The 18,323-nt window shown below is 41.7% G+C and overlaps 1 protein-coding gene across 1 annotated transcript in view; it reads right to left on the bottom strand.

Moving 5' to 3' along the window:
* Positions 1–7,137, bottom strand: part of tmx4 (thioredoxin-related transmembrane protein 4) — a 94,357-nt gene extending 87,220 nt beyond the window's left edge. Inside the window, exon 1 of the mRNA XM_039738130.1 lies at positions 6,917–7,137. Within this exon, the coding sequence (XP_039594064.1) occupies positions 6,917–7,101 (185 nt within the window). The 5' untranslated portion in view covers positions 7,102–7,137. The remainder of the gene's footprint in view (positions 1–6,916) is intronic.
* Positions 7,138–18,323: the final 11,186 nt, after the last annotated feature.

Consider the following 18,323-nt stretch of genomic DNA (forward strand, 5'->3'; position numbering starts at 1 on the left):
TCCTTGAGATTGAGCAATATTTTTTCCAGCATGGATGAGGGTGCAAGATGAGGAAAATCTGGAAGGTTCTGTTTAACAAAGTTCCTGATTTGAAGATAGTGAAAGAAATGTGTAGCTGGAATGTTAAATTTGGAATGTAATTGTTCATAGGATGCAAAGACGTTGTCTATATAAAGATCTCTAAGCAAGTTAATTCCAATTTTTTTCCAGATATTAAAAACTGCATATGTTTGTGAAGGTTGAAAGAGGTGGTTCTCTTGCTGAGGTGCCACAGATAGAAGCTTCTCCGTCTTAAAATGCTTTCTACATTGGTTCCAGATTCTAAGTGAGTGGAGCACAATTGGGTTCCTTTGCTATATTAACCTCAAAATAATTCTTAGAATTAAATTTGGAGTCCGACTTTCAGACGCCTAGACACAGCGTTACTTATTATACAGTTACTACTGTTCTTTGCGCTGTGACGTAACTATAACATCGTTGTGTTTATTGTTAACCAAAGATTTCAAGTTAATGCTATCAATTTTACATTAAGCAGTTTACTTAGTAAATTAGCTGCATTTTTTTGCAATATCTTGGGAATTCTTGCCACTTTATTATTGTTCGTAGTAAATTTTTCACCTTGAAAGTTAGTTGTACAGTAAAAATCGATGGCTATTTAAATGGTTATCTGTAAAGGGCCTGGCGTGGATGTTTAGAATTTTTAAAATCCCTCAAGAGCCTAAACTGAGTCACTTTGACCCAATATCTCTGCAAATTCATTTTTTCTTACTCTGTTTCATAAGAGAATTGTGAAATTTTGTGTATTTCATTGTTAGGTTTTCTGTATTAAGTGCACTTTTCAGACAATTGCTATTGAATGTTGATGTTACACTGCGGTGGGCTGGCGCCCTGCCCAGGATTGGTTCCTGCCTTGCACCCCGTGTTGGCTGGGATTGGCTCCAGCAGACCCCCATGACCCTGTGTTCGGATTCAGCGGGTTGGAAAATGAATGGATGGCTAGCGATGTTACATTGTTTGATGTTAATCTCGAGTTGTTACGATACCACATCATTATTATTATTCCTGTTCAACAGAGGCTGGCTGGTTGCGTTGCAAGCAATTTAGGCTCCTTGGCCGGTCTGAGTGCACACGTACGGTGAGTGTCAAATACAACAATGGCGAGAAAAAACAGACATTTTCTGCAATGCAGCATCAGGCCCAATTTTGTCTTAATCCAGCCCTGACCACATGAGCAGCTCACCTGTGCCCATCACATAATATTTGAAAGAAAGGTGAAGGTCTCGGTAAGGTTGATCTCTCAGGTCACCAAAACATTTTGACAATGTTCTTAGAAAGAATAGAAAACAATTTTGAAAATGTCTGCTGTGGCAGAATGAGAGCAGCAACAAGCCATGGAATTAAATAACGGGTTTAATTAACAGCAAGAATCGGCTTCTCATTAAGAAACTGTTTGGAGTTTGAAGCCCCAGTTTAGCTGGTCATCTATTGGCTCATTTTTGTTTGACTGTCATTTAGTGAAGAAATTAATCGATTCAGAAGGCTGAATAATTCTAACAGGGGGTATTAAAATGATGGGGGAAAAAAGATAATTAGCAGTGAAAACTCGTCACTGATTAAGAAAAGGGTTAGAATGAAAACCTGCAGCAACTGCGGCCCACCAAGCCTGGAGTTTGGCACCCCTGGTGTAGAGAGAATGAAACGATATTCCCTCACGGGCAGGTATACATGGCGCTGTCACGATGGAATTCCAAACACGGAATCAAAATTCAATGCGACAGACGAAAAGGTAAAAGCGAAAAGAGACTGAATATACGGACATAGGTGATCTGACAGGAGTAGGGAGATATTGTTTAACTTCAAACTTTAAGTCGGAGACTTGCAGATATCGTCTAATTTGTGTTGCCATCAGGGAAAAGTCGTGTTTCTTCCCAATGAAGAGGCGTATCTGCGAGAATTAAAAGATTTGTCGTTTGGTGAAAGTGAAATCCACATACGCGAGTGGTGCAGATTCAAAGTGGTTGGCATGTAGCGCAGGCCGGGGGTTTGGCGAGAGAAGCGAGTAGGGGGACGAAGCCCCCTAGTCAATAAATAAAACAAGATATTAAAAAAAAAAGTGACAGCCTTCATAACGGAGCAGCATGCTGTGATTCCTGCCCTTAAGGGACTTCCTTGCCAAATAATCCCTCGACTCCGCTTCATCAACGTAATAATCACGTTAGTTAATTAATATTTCATTTAATTTTGTAATTAAAAAAAATAAATCTTCTTATCTCAGAAATGCACTTAGTATCCAAAATGCCGTGGCTTGCATTTGTGAGTAATTTCCTGTCTAAATAAGCAGGATCATAAAGTAAATGGCAACCAGGCTGGCATAAAAACCCACCAACAGAGCAGCCCGCAAGAAGCGTAAGGGAACGATCCTGCGGATTTTAATATCATATCATTTACATAATATCCTCAGATGAGTGGAGGAAAACTTTTACTTGATCAAATGCCAGTTGAATTTATCTCCTATCCTCCTTTCTAGATGCAAGCGTGATATGTCAGAAATGTCCGCAGAGTCCCAAAAAGCTGAAAGGTAAATGTGAACATTGTGCATTATTTTGTGGTAAGCGATATGAATCCAAAATTGAAAGGCTGGCCAGCATTCCGACTCCCGTGCCTCCGTGACAGAAGCAGACTGGGTCTCAAAACCGGCCCAGTGAGGTGACGAGGTTGACCCACTCAGCCCATTCATTGCAGTCTTCTTAAAATTTATGATGAGTATGCGGCATGCTAATTGCTCTGAGCCTATGATATGAACTCTGCTCGATAATCAAACTGCTCATTTACAACAGAATAAATGATAACCAAGGTTATAATGAAAACCTCACACGATTGAAATGTTCCATTAACTTAACGATAAACTACAAATGTTCAGTTCTAATATGAAAAATTCCAACCCTGTGCTTTATAGCTTTATTTCATCATACTAATAATTCCAAATGCGTAATACTAGGGTGTTGTACCGTGTTAGCCATTATGAATATAGAGAAAATCCAAGCAAAATGGCCCCTTTTATTGGCTAACTAGAAAAATTACAATATGCAAGCTGTCGAGGCAACTCAGGCCCCTTCTTCAGGCGAGATGTAATACAGAAACTGGAGTACCCTGTGTTTATATACACAACCTAGGACAAGAAACAACATTGGTACAAAAATCTTAAATGTAAAAAATTAATAGATTCATTCAGGCTAAGATTAATTTAACAAGAGAGAGAAGAACAATGTATGGTCAAGATCTTTGGATAACATAACTGTCCAACAAAGTCCTCTGAAGTTTGTGATGAGTTTTTCAAAAAAATATGGTGATCTGTGTCAGTCTGAGAGATGCAAACAATCCTCATATCTGGCCATAAGACCCATGTCTCTATTCAAGCCCTGTTGTAATGTATTCCATTTTAACATGAGTTTAACTTCCCATTCTGTCCTCTCTTGCTGTGTTCTGAAGTTGCCCATAAGCCCTGTGACTTTAAAGTCCCTCTCACAGTGCCCATGGCTGTTGAAGTGGGCCGCTACAGGAACATCTGTGTTGCCATGCTTGATGTGGATCCTGTGGAAATTCATTTTCTGGCGGAGTGTTTGTCCAGTTTCTCCCACATAGAGTGCAGTGACGGGACATTTCATGCAGAGAATTAGGTAGACAACATTAGATGATCTGCAGGAAAATGATCCCTTTATGTGACGTTCAAGTCGGCAGTGTGGTATAACTATACGGTCTGTATTGTAAATGTAGGCACACGTTTTACATCTTTTCTGTAAGCAGGAAGATGTGCCATTTTCTCTTGGATCACTTAGGAAGCTTCGGACAATTAGTTGCTGAAGGTTTGGTGGTTGTCTGTATGCCAGGAGGGGAGGTTCAGGAAATACGTTTTTCAGTGTTTGGTCATTATTTAGCATTGGCTGAAGTTCTTTTATAATTTTTTGAAGTGTTTCAAGATGTGGGTTGTAGGTGACAAAAAGGGGGATGCGGTTCTTGTTGTCTTTGTTTTTATATTCCAGAAGGTTGTCTCTGGGTATGTCAGTAGTTCTTATTTAAATGTCTGTCGTTTTGGGGGTATAACTTTGTCATCAGAAACGACAGACAACAGACAATCAAATAAGAAGAGCTACTGTCATACCCAGAGACAACCTTCTGGAATATAAAAACAAAGACAACAAGACCCACACCCCCCTTGTTGTCACCTAAAACCCACATCTTGAAACACTTCATGTATCTCCTGAACCTCCCCTCCTGGCATACAGACAACCACCAAACCTTCAGCAACTAAAGTTCCCTAAATGAACCAACAGAAAATGGCACATCTCCCTGCCTACAGAAAAGATGTAAAACGTGTGCCCACATTTATAATACAGACCGTATAGTTATACCACACTGCCGACTTGAACATCACATAAATGGATCATTTTCCTGCAGATCATCTAATGTGGTCTCTCTAATTCTCTGCATGAAATGTCCCGTCACTGCACTCTATGTGGGAGAAACTGGACAAACACTCTGCCAGAGAATGAATTTCCACAGGTGCCACATTAAACGTGGCAACACAGATGGTCCTATAGTGGCCCACTTCAACAGAAATGGACACTGTGAGAGGGACTTTAAAGTCACGGAGCTTATGGGCAACTTCAGAACACAGCAAGAGAGAAAGGAATGGGAAGTTAAACTTGTTTAAAATTTAATACATTACAATATGGTTTGAATAGAGACATTGGTCTTATGGCCAGATATGAGGATTGTTTGCATCTCTCAGACTGACACAGATCACCTGTCTACAGACCCACATTGTTTTGAAAAACTCACAAACTTCAGAGGACTTTGCTGGACAGTTATCTTATCCAGAGATCTTGACCATACATTGTTCTTCTCTCTCTTGTTAAATTAATCTTAGCCTGAATGAATCTATTAATTTTTTACATTTAAGATTTTTCCTTTAAAGATGTACTAATGTAGTTTCTTGTCCTAGTGTGTGTATATAAACACAGGAAACTTCAGTTTCTGTATGACATCTTGCCTGAAGAAGGGGCCTGAGTTGCCTTGAAACCTTGCATATTGTAATCTTTTTAGTTAGCCAATAAAAGGGGCCATTTTGCTTGGCTTTTCTCTAAATGCATAATACATAATGTAAACTAATTATTAGTACTGAAGAATTTAAATACTATATGAGATAAAATAAATTGCAATAATATATATGCTAACCGAAATGTAGCAGTATCGAAACAGAAATCGGCCCACCAAGCATTGCCCATTATTATTCTAATAATAATAATAATAAAATAACAACAAAACATAACATTCTCAGATATGTCACCATCAACAGGAACCCTCAGAAGTTATAGTAATATTAACAAAAACAATGGTAAAACTAATAATAATAATAAAAATAACAACAACAAACCATAACATTTTCAGAGCACCATCAAGAGCTTACGTACACACCATTAGGTACCAAGGCAAGAACTAAATTAGAAAAGAGCACAAACACATCACAGGGCATTAATGACAATACTGTTATTATTATTATTATTATTATTGTTGTTGTTGTTGTTGTTGTTGTTGTTGTTGTTGTTATTAGCAACAAACCATAACCTTTTCAGACCTGCCACCATCAACACTCTGTGCTAGCACCTTCAGGCACCAAGGCAAGAACCAAACATGGAATGTGCACCACCACATCAAAGGGCAATAATAATAATAATAATAATAATAATAATAATAATAATAATAATAATAATAATAATAATAATAATAATATGTTTAAAGACTAAAGTGTGGCTGTAATGATGGTTTTGTTGTTTGTTTTCTTTTATGTTTTAATGGTATAAATGGTATACAAAGGACTGTGGACTACCATTGACTAAAGATCGGACCTAATCTGTGACTGACCAATTGATGCACACAAATGAAAATGAATGATTCAAGACCCTCATATTTCTTCACAGCAGAATAAACTGGCTGCGGTGGGCTGGTGCCCTGCCCGGGGTTTGTTTCCTGCCTTGCACCCTGTGTTAGCTCGGATTGGCTCCAGCAGACCCTTGTGACCCTGTGTTAGAATATAGCGGGTTGGATAATGGATGGATGGAATAAACTGGTCATACCGTCTCTAGCAGTCTAACAGTTGTATATAATAAGCAACTGATCGATTGGTTCCTATAAAAATCCGGGGTACGGGGGCGCTCCGAATTCCTCTCGTCCATATAATCAGCTGGCACCGTCTCTAACAGCCCAGAAGGTCAGTACAGTATCTATCCATGCATCCATTATCCAACCCGCTATATCCTAACCACAGGGGCACGGAGGTCTGCTGGAGCCATTCCCAGCCAACATAGGGCGCAAGGCAGGAAACATAGCCCACGGCAGACTCTGTATCTATGTCATGTTTAACTGATCGATTCCCATGTAAATGACGGGTTCAGATCTCTCCTAGTCCTTCACACCTATCTAATCAGGTAATGACGTCTCCAGCAGCCTTCTAATTAAGAGCTGCCCTCGATCCTTCATAGTCCCAGGCAGATTACCCTCGGCTTTCAGGCCGGATAAAACCACACAGACTGCAGAGGGAGGGGGAGGAGGAGGAGGTGTGTCCGACTCCGAGGTGCTCAAACTGTGCTCAGTTTTTACGGCAGATCCGACGCCGTCTGTTCTACGCAGGCCTATTCATTTTAAAAACAACGAGTCCGCAGCTGATTGGCTGCAGCGGATCAGAGTTCCGCCTTCGCCACACGCGCTCTTTTTTTGCCGCGATCGCAGATTTTCAAAGCTGGAGTTGCCACACCGTCCTGGCACGACACCCCTGGCCCAGGATCGGGCACGGATCGATTACGCACACCTTTTTCCTGTTTATGTATCCCATGCCCCGTAGACGACGAATCGTACTTACAATTTTAACATCCATTCTCCTTCCAAAATAAGCGTCCAGTTTGCATCGCTGACAGGTTTGACCTGGCTATCAGACAGCGAGCTGGTGCCTACCCCGCCGATGAAGATGAATCCTATCAGAAGCTGATGAAACAGTAAAGCCTCAAATGAGAGGGTTACACTTTGCTGCCACTTTCTCCCCGCCATGATGCTACAGTAGAAAAAGTGGCAGCAAACCAGGAAGTAGAGCTGGCAGCTCTTTAAGGTGGAGCGAGACGGTCGAGACGTTAAACACAGAGGGGGCTTTCGGGGAGGGGCTCAGACAAGCGGTTCCTTATGAAATTCATTATCAGTTTTCCCTGAAAGCAGAATAAAACTGTGTAGATTTTAAACATGGAGGCAGAAGATGGTCAGTTATCACAAGACCTCCTTAAGAGCACCATACGGTTTAGCAGTACTGTCGTCTTGGAATAAGATCACACGCGAAGGTGTGAACCGAAACCAAAATACCATACTTTTAATATTCTGTTAGTATATATATATATATATATATATATATATATATATATATATATATATATATATGTATATATATATATATATATATATATATATATATATATATATATATATATATATATATATATTTTAGACCTATAGATGTGTTTCCCCATTATTCTCTCTATTACTGTTATCATCATCATTATAAAAAAATGAAAAAATTGGCATTCCAATTGGGTTTAGTTTATTATTAGTTTATATGCTGCAAACATTCTAAGAGAGGATCAAGTTAAACAAAGAAAATGCTAGAAATGGGCTATAACTCAATGGCACCTCTTCCAATATTTTAACACAGAGTACGCATGCCAATGAGTACCTGCACCCTCTTGAGAAAAATCCCTGTCCCCCATTTGGTCTTTTATTGATTGTCAAAGGATCTCAATGGTCAAATTTCAGCTTACGGCACCCCTTTCTCGTATACCTGCAACCTTTTTGAGGGCACAGCAAAACCCTTGCTTTTGTCATCTGTCACACGTTGAGACAGCTTAAGGGCTTTAAAAGTGGTAATTACCTGCCGGACCAGGAGATGGCACTGTATACTACTGCCGTCTCTTCTCCTCCCTCTGCAGATCAGAAGATTGACAGCCACACCATCACTGATGTCACTTCCATTTCCTCATTAAATTATTTGTATAGTATGAGGAGAATAGCGTGAATGGGAAAGGTGACCAGACAGTTCCTCGATTTTGCTGATGTTCAGTTGGTGACAGTTCTCAAAGTTCTCCATCTGACTCCTCTCTTCTGTCATATCCCTTTAATTAATACACTCCACAAGTGCAGAATCATCTGATGATTTCAGCAAGTGACTTGACCTAGTATTAGATTCATAGTCTGAGGTGTAGAACACGAACAGGAAATGTGACAAGCTAGTTCTTTGGTTTTGCTGTTACTTAGTTGCAAAAACCAACAAAGTTCTTCACCTGACTCCTCTTGTCTGTCTCATCCCCCTTGACATCTCATTGGTGCAGAATCGTCAAACGAATTTCTGCAAGTGTCCTGACCTGTTATTATTTGTACAGTGCATCCGGAAAGTATTCACAGCGCATCACTTTTTCCACATTTTGTTAAATTACAGCCTTATTCCAGAATGGATTAAACTCATTTTTTTCCTCAGAATTCTACACACAACACCCCATAATGAAAACGTGAAAAAAATTTACTTGAGGTTTTTGCAAATTTTGCAAAAAAAACAAGAAATCCCATGTACATAAGTATTCACAACCTTTGTTCAATACTCTGTCGATGCACCTTTGGCAGCAATTCCAGCCTCAAGTCTTTTTGAATATGATGCCACAAGCTTGGCACACCTATCCTTGGCCAGTTTCGCCCATTCCTCTTGGCAGCACCTCTCAAGCTCCATCAGGTTGGATGGGAAGCGTCGGTGCACAGCCATTTTAAGATCTCTCCAGAGATGTTCAATCGGATTCAAGTCTGGGCCACTCAAGGACATTCACAGAGTTGTCCTGAAGCCACTCCTTTGATATCTTGGCTGTGTGCTTAGGGTCGTTGTCCTGCTGAAAGATGAACCGTCGCCCCAGTCTGTGGTCAAGAGCGCTCTGGAGCAGGTTTTCTTCCAGGATGTCTCTGCACATTGCTGCAGTCATCTTTCCCTTTATCCCGACTAGTCTCCCAGTTCTTGATGCTGTCATCACCATGCTTCATTGTAGAGATGGTATTGGCCTGGTGATGAGCGGTGCCTGGTTTCCTCCAAACGTGACGCCTGGCATTCACACCAAAGAGTTCAATCTTTGTCTCATCAGACCAGAGAATTTTGTTTCTCATGGTCTGAGAGTCCTTCAGGTGCCTTTTGACAAACTCCAGGTGGGCTGCCATGTGCCTTTTACTAAGGAGTGGCTTCCGTCTGGACACTCTACCATACAGGCCTGATTGGTGGATTGCTGCAGAGAAGGTTGTCCTTCTGGAAGGTTCTCCTCTCTCCACAGAGGACCTCTGGAGCTGTGACAGAGTGACCATCGGGTTCTTGGTCACCTCCCTGACTAAGGCCCTTCTCCCCCGATCGCTCAGTTTAGATGGCCGGCCAGCTCTAGGAAGAGTCCTGGTGGTTTTGAACTTCTTCCACTTACGGATGATGGAGGCCACTGTGCTCATTGGGACCTTCAAAGCAGCAGACATTTTTCTGTAACCTTCCCCAGATTTGTGCCTCGAGACAATCCTGTCTCGGAGGTCTACAGACAATTCCTTTGACTTCATGCTTGGTTTGTGCTCTGACATGAACTGTCAACTGTGGGACCTTCTATAGACAGGTGTGTGCCTTTCCAAATCAGGTCCAATCAACTGAATTGACCACAGGTGGACTCCAATTAAACATCTCAAGGATGATCAGGGGACACAGGATGCACCTGAGCTCAATTTAGAGCTTCATGGCAAAGGCTGTGAATACTTATGTACATGTGCTTTCTCATTTTTATAATTTTAATAAATTAACAAAAATCTCAAGTAAACTTTTTTCACGTTGTCATTATGGGGCGTTGTGTGTAGAATTCTGAGGAAAAAAATGAATTTAATCCATTTTGGAATAAGGCTGTAACATAAAAAAATGTGGAAACAGTGATGAAGCGCTGTGAAGATTTTCCGGATGCGCTGTATAGTCTAAGCTGTACACAGTGAACAGGAAAGTTGTCCGGACAGTTCCTGGGTTTTGCTGATGTTCAGTTGGTGACAGTCCTCAAAGTTCTCCCCTTGACTCCTCTCCTGTGCCTCATCCCCCTTATCCATACATCCCATAAGTGCAGAATAATCAGAGAATTTCTGCAAGTGACCTGACCTGCTGTTATGTTTGTAGTTCCGAGGTGTACAAAGTGACCAGGAAAGGTGACAGGCCTGTTTGTCGTGGTGCTCCAGTGTTGGTCACACAGTCCTCATCGGAGACACAGAGTCCTTGCACCTCAACAACTGTGGTCTACCAAATGACTGTGAGATTAAAACCGGAGCAACTGGACATAAGGAGAACACGCACACCCCAAACAAACATCAAACAGGCGTGGGGTTTAAGCTCTGGACGCGGGGTCTGGGAGGCAGTAGTGCTAACGTCTGTGCCACCCATTTCATGCCAAAATCAAATACAAATCCTTAACTTGTTTTTATTTTATTCATGACAGATTTACACCCCACCAGCAGGATTTCACATTTGTCACACTTGGGTTTTAAGAAGTTCTGCTCGCCTCCATAATTTAAATTTCACTAAGCAGGTTTGAAGACATATAAAGAGTAAACTGGTGGTGGATTTGATGCTCATAATCTGTCGGAGTGCCATCGGCATGCAAGTGATAATTAAAGAATCTCCACAAATGGCAGCGTATAAATAATAAACAGCGGTGGGCCGCGCACAGAGCCGCAGGGAGCGCCAAGAGTGGTAGAAGGGAGATCAGATACACAGCCCGGCACGGCGACGAGGCGCTTTCAGACCGTTAAGTACAAGTTGAACCAACTGTGCCAACTCCCCGATTAGACAATCTGTACAAAGAACATCATGCCTGACAGTGTCAAAAGCTGTGCTGAAATCAAGGAACAATAATAAAGATTTAAGACCCATGAGAGAGACAGAGAGAGTGAGGAGACGTCAGCAAATCCGTTAAAACCCCAGCAATAGCAAATCAAACAGCGTCTCGCCCGACAGCCCTCCAGAGATGAGGATCAACGATGTCTTCCCAGTGTCTCGCTAGACTGGAAATTGCAGGGACAGAAATGCAACTGAGCTGAGATTCGCTACCACCTAAAACGTGAAAAGGGCACAAGGCCGAGGGTTAGTGAAGTCATCATGACGGCGGCCATACAGGAAGACCATAGGGGGGGCTGAGCAGAATGGGACGAGGGTTCAGCTGAATTTACTCAAAGCAAAAGATAACGGTCTGTGCTCGGGTCCAGCAGGAGTCGCAGAGTCCATAATCTAGCAGACTCGACAAGGCGGGATGAGCTGAAAGAAATGGGAAAAAGCGTCTGCCTCAGAGTTGTCATTAGCAGGTGACAAAGGGACACTAGAAACCGAGGAAAGGAGCAAAGTGTTACAGTAGGAGGGCAGATCCGTTAGGTGACCTGGGGTGCCATCACCCGTGGTGCGCAGACAACGAGAGACACCATTTATGAACTTTCCAGAACTTTCTGAAATCCACACCCCCCACCCATCTGCACTATGTGCACCAAGGGGCAATGTTTTGGTAGCTCAAGGGGCACACAACTTCCAGTATACAGTAGGACTACTCTAAATGGGCTTCGGCTGGCACTGTAGGAGGGAGGCACAGTGGCGCAGGGGTTAGCGTTACTTCAGTACATATCCAGCACAGCCGGGTCCCATGCCCGGCTGGATTCTTCAAGTTCATTACCCGTTAAAGTAATAATAATAATAATAATAATATTTATTTACATTTATATAGCTCTTCTCTCGCTACTCAAAGTGCCGTATACCAGCGTTTCTCAGCCTTAGAATATTTGCGACCCAAGTTTTCATAACAGTTTTAATTAAGCCCCTAACGCTTTTTTAAAGGTGCCCTAACGTTCTTTTTGAAAGGTGCCCACTAATACCAATTTGTTCTTTTTTAATTAATGATATATCATAGATGCATATTTTATTATACCTAATTAACTTTTAGTGACATTTATCTAACTCTATATTTATAATTTTTCTAGTATCAGAATGTAGTTTAAGTTAATTATATTTAGTTTTGAATAGATGTATTTTTCATATTTTTGATTCTTGATTTCTTTTTTTCACATCTTCGTGCCCCCCTTTTTGTTACTTCCCCACAGGTTGAGAACCACTGCTTCACACAGTGAGTAGGGAGCCACTTCAACTGCCAACAACGTGTTGCATCTGCCTGGATGATGCGAACGGCAGCCATTTTAGGTTAGGTGGTGAAGTGGTGGTGAAGTGGTGAGAGAGAGAGAGAACCAATTAGAGACAGGAGATAATTAGGGGGCCAGAATGATCAGGCTATGGTGGGCAATTTAGCCAGGACATCAGGATACACCCTACTCTTTATAAAGGATGCCCAGGGATCTTTCATAATCACAGAGAGGTAGGACCTCGGTTTTACATCTTACCTTGAAGGACGGTGCCATTTTGACAGCATATTGTCCCCTATCACTGCACTGGGGCATTGGGATCAACATTCAGACCCTCACAGTCAGAGACATTGCAGGTCAAAAACCAGACAGTAATGCAGCAGGTAAGAACTCTCTCAATGAATCCCTGTAAAAGGTGGTGAAAATGGGGGACACCATCAACCTTCGTCCCAGTCGGTCCCAAATGACTCGTCAATTGTCTGCCTCAGCAGGTGGCTGGTGGCACAACACCTGATTGTGTTCCTAGAAAGCAAATGACTTTGGAATTAACTGCCATTTTTGTTTTTCTTTTCCCTGGTGTCAGGAAGTTTTAGCTTAAACCATTATGAGCCTTAAATAATATTCTTTTTGCATGATTTTTACTCTGTTATATTTATAATTGGTTACATAAATTAAAGAACAGGGTAAGCAATATAGAGGCAATGTGAGTGCTAGCATATCTTTCACTATTAGGCAGCATGTTATAGCGCATAAGCATGGCCTCAGTTAATTGATTAGATCTGAAGCTTGAAATGAAATGCATTTTGTCTGTAAATTAAACAGCGGCTTTAACATATTCAGCATAAGAGTTTCACTGGCCACGAGTGATCTGTAGCCCGCTTCAGGGGTTCTGCTCATGTCTTCCTGTGACAGTTTAAATAATCTCCTTACGAACTGAAATCTTCTGGGTCAGAAAATATGAAATGTGGATGATAGTTTTTTATTGTTCTACAATATGCTTGTATGACAACTGCTATAATAATACCGAGAGCTGTTATGAAAAAAGAAGATGATAAATCATTATTTAAGGCTAATTTATTTTATGAAGTGACCGTCCAAAATTGCCTCCATCAAATGGAGAAATGTAGAGCGATTGATAGGGGGCGCTGTTCAAGCAACTAATACAGACTGTTCAAAACATGCTGATAGATAGATAGATAGATAGATAGATAGATAGATAGATAGATAGATAGAAATAAAAAGCACTATATAATAGATAGATAGATAGATAGACATACACTATAGTATGAACACACATTAGAATTATATCTATCTGTCTTATCCTGCCTACTACACTAAAATTACTATCTATCTAATTTTATGATCCCGCCGACTATACTATCTATCTATCTATCTATCTATCTATCTATCTATCTATCTATCTATCTATCTATCTATCTATCTATCTATCTATCTATCTATCTATCTATCTATTAGTTTTTCTTTTTAACAGTGAAGAAAATGGTGACTCCATTTTCACAAAAGGCATCCCTTTTTATTTTTTATTTTAGGCACCTTTTGAAATTCATCCTTTTGTGAGCAAACTTTACAAGAATTCACTCACAGTAATGTTCCTGATCTGTGTATAGAATAACATAAAATTGTAGCAGAGAGGGCGTTTCACCTCCTTGACATTAAAGTTATGTAGAGACCCCACTCAATATTGAAAATGTAATCTCTTATTTTAGGACCCAAGTTATGTTAACCGAAAAGAAAACAAGAAAACAAAAAACCCAGCAGTAGTTGGTTACAATAAAAGGCTGGTAGCAAACATAAGTTTAAAAAATGAATAATATCAATTGAAAACCACACCAACACAGCAAATTCAATATACTGTAGAATGAAACCTTGGAAAAAACATATTCACTAAATTGAAAGTACTTGCCTGTGATGAAAGATGAATAGATACATTAGTATGAAAGAGATGAAAAAACTGAACTAGGCCACATTGCACAGTTTATTAAGTACAGCCTCCCGATGAGAAGTATGAATACGGCACAGGCGCAGCTTCTGAAGAAGTGTGGGGGCATGACATCCTCAGCAGTCACTTTATCACTACTTTGATGTTGTCTTTTCAAATAACTTAAAAACAAAACATATAAAATGTGTGTTATTCTGACTGTAAGTCACATTCTCGCTTTCAAAGACTCTGAATTGGTAAGGCTGAATGAATATGCAGGCTGTTAGGTCATCTTGTGGCCCCACTTTCACTGGTTTGTGACCTCAGTTTGATGTCTATCTATCTATCTATCTATCTATCTATCTATCTATCTATCTATCTATCTATCTATCTATCTATCTATCTATCTATCTATCTATCTATCTATCTATCTATCTATCTATCTATAGTGCCTCTCATCTATCTATCTATCTATCTATCTATCTATCTATCTATCTATCTATCTATCTATCTATCTAATCCTGCCAACTACGCTATCTATCTATCTATCTCTATCTATCTATCTATCTATCTCTATCTATCTATCTGATCTATCTAATCCTGCCATCTATCTATCTATCTATCTATCTATCTATCTATCTATCTATCTATCTGCCTACTTACTAACTGTGAATCATGACAGTGTTAGGTTCAGGGTGACTCAAGTGTTTCAGTCAGATATCAAAGGCACTATATAATAATAAATGGGACCAAAATGGGCTCAGACGCAGGAAGCACAGAGTGATGGTATGAGGAGCCTTTTGAGGATGAGTGGCCATACTGGTAGAACTGAGCGGAAGACTAAAACTAACACTCCTACAATTGAAAATTCACAAGTCGATTTTTAGTAATTTCAGTGGTTAAATAAAAATAAAAAAAATGAATGAGGTTTCATCTTTTGATAAAATTTTTTCGCTTTTCGTTTTTCATTCTCTCACAAACGAATGCCCCCTTTATGTGCGTGGCACCATTTGAAGCAATTCAAAAGCAGCCGTAAAACCATAAGCGGCAAAGTGGGAAATAAACTGCCGTGCATACATTTCATATGAATACAGATTACGTTCTGTCCTAATTCATCAAACAGAAAAACAAAGCGAAAAGGCATCGCCTTACCCCCGTTAATGGATAGGCTGCCATGATAAACAGCACAGACGGCCCCGTGGCTTTCCCATTTCGACTCGTCCTGGAAAATGTCGATATATGGAATGATCTCCATCCATTTATAATTCGAGCCTCCGCACAGAGAAGCTGCAATGTCTTTATGGAATACAGATGGGGGTCATCTTGTGTAAATAGAGGCTGACAGCCGATTCAAACTGTTTATGTTGCAAACCAATTAAAGTTCACGCTGCATGGACCACACGGCATGGCTGTGCAGACATGAGGCCAGCGTTTTTATCTCGGGTCCTCCCTGCGTGGAGTTTGCATGTTCGCCCCGTGTCTGTGTTGGTTTCCTCCGGGGTCTCCAGTTTCCTCCCACAGTCCAAAGACGTGCAGAGTAGGTGGGTTGGCGATGCTAAATTGTCCCACGTGTGTGGTTGGTGTGTGTGTGTGTGTATGTTTGCCCTGTGGCGCCCTGTCCAGGGTTTGTTCCTGCCTTGTGGCTTATACTGGCTAAGATAGGCTCCAGCACCCCACCGCAATCCTGATCCGGATTAAGCAGGTTAGAAAATGACATGAGTGCAAGGACCACCTGGAATATACATATGAGGAGGACACATAAGGAGTCAAGCATGCTTAGATTTTAGGCCTAAAAAGTTTGTTGTAAGTTTAAGATGCTCAGCTGTGTTGTTGAGTGTGGGCTACGCTGCATATCAGCTGGTGTACACGATACCTCAAAATAACTAAAAAGTACAAAATCAAGTCTGACTTGGCTTTTTCTGGAGCAAATTTAATGACCCCAAATGGTAATACTTTCCCCCGTGCTTTCACGTCAAAACAGAGGTCCCAAACACTAAAGATTTCCAAAAAGTTCCAAAAGCGCTTTCAAAAATGCCCACTAGAGGGGGTTATACCCCCAAAACACCATCTCCTTATAAGGGCAACATAGAAGCAAGAAATGTATCCATTCATCCATCCATCCATTATCCAACCCGCTATATCCTATCTACAGGGTCACGGGGGTCAGCTGGAACCAATCCCAGCCAACACAGGGAGCAAGGCAGGAAAAAAACCATGGACAGGGCGCCAGTCTTTGGACTGTGGGAGGAAACCAGAGTACCCGGAGAAAACCCACGCAGACATGGAGAGAACATGCAAACTCCACGCAGGGAAGACCCGGGAAGCAAACGCCAGTCTCTTTACTGCAAGACACCAGTGCTACCACTGCGCCACCGTACCGCCTGCAAGAGACTTATTTCTACAATAATGCTTGTAATACGAATGACGCTTGTAAGAGTTGAATTTGAACCCTGGTCCAAAGTGCACCTAGCATGTGTATGAGTCTCATAGCCTTCGGCGCTTAGGCTTAAAAGCTGATGCTGTGATTTTATTATTGAATATGATTAATGCATTTTTTATTATTTTATATTATATTTTATGGTATAATCATTTTTCTGTACTTTGCTTAGTACTAAGTTTCCTGTTGATGTACCCAAGTCAAGTTAAATCAAGTTGGGGAGCCTGCACTGGTACAACACGTTGCCACACCCATTACACGACGAAACAACTTGGGATCCCGGTTGGCAACCCCTCAGGCAGGCTTGCAGTCCAGTCCTACCCTCTGGGAATGACCCTCTATCTGCCGCAGCCAGGTGTTACGTGGGCGATGCCTTGGCCTGGTCCAGCCACTCGGGTCCCCAACAATGAGGATCTTACGAGCTGGATTACCCTCTGGGAAACGCGCCACATGGCCATAGTGCCGTAACTGACGCTCCCTCACAATGCAATCACAATGACTCCATGAGCAACACAAAGTCAAACCAATGGTACCCAAGGATTTTCCGGAGAGACACAGTACCACAGGAGTCCAGTCTTCATCTCAGGTCACTGGATAGGGTCCATGTCTCACAACCATATAGTAAGACAGGAAGCACCAGGACTCTAAAGACTTGGACCTTCATCCTTTTGCAGATATCAGGAGCGCCACACACCCCTTTCCAGTGACCTCATGACCCCCCATGCACTCCCAATCCGTCTACTGACTTCATAGGAAGAGTCGCCAGAGACATGAATGTCACTGCCAAGGTAAGTAAACCTCTTAATGATGAGGTCGACACTCTCTCCTCAGACAGACACACTGCTGATGGCCGTGCCCAAGAGGTCATTAAAGGCCTGGCTCTCAGTTTTTATCAGGATCCTCGCAAGCCCAGACACTTGGACCCCTCACCCAGTCTCTTGAGCGCTCCGATCAGAGCCTCCATTGACTCTGCTTAGATCACAGCATCGTCAGCAAAGTCAAGATCCGTGAATCTTTCTTCACCAACAGATGCCCCACATGACCTTGCTCAACGCCCAGTCCATGCAAGCATTGACCAGAGTTGGAGCAGAACACACCACTGACGAACCTCAGAATCAACTGGGAGAAACGCAGAGGTCCTTCCTCCACTCTGCACTGCACTCACAGTACCAGTGTACAGGTCGGCCATGATATCCAGCCACCTTGAGGGGATCCCACAAACCCTCAGGATGTCCCACAGGGCACCTCGATCAACTGAGTCGAATGCTTTACGAAAATCGACAAAGGCTGCAAAGAAATTCTGCCGATATTCGCGTTTGCGCTCCATGAGAACCCTCAGTGCCAGGATGCGGTCGATGGTAGACTTCTTTTGCATAAAACCAGACTGTACCGGTCGCTGGTCGGTGAGTAAGTGATCACGGATCCTATTGAGGACGACTCTAGCAAGGACCCAGCTGGATTAGAAATTTGACCATTGTTCTCAAATCCATAAGAAAACAGGATGGACGTGTAGAAACTCAGACGTCTCTTAAAATAAAAATAAAAATAATGCATTTAAAAAGTCACGTACACCCTAAGCTAACAGGACTATCAGTCAACCTATTGGATGCGGTTAAATTGTGGTCATCTAAGGTATCAACGTTTGTCATGTCCCATTAGCAACTGGATGTAACCAATCATGTCAAAGATTTT

Source organism: Polypterus senegalus, chromosome 16, assembly GCF_016835505.1.
Source record: "Polypterus senegalus isolate Bchr_013 chromosome 16, ASM1683550v1, whole genome shotgun sequence".
Taxonomy (NCBI): domain Eukaryota; kingdom Metazoa; phylum Chordata; class Cladistia; order Polypteriformes; family Polypteridae; genus Polypterus; species Polypterus senegalus.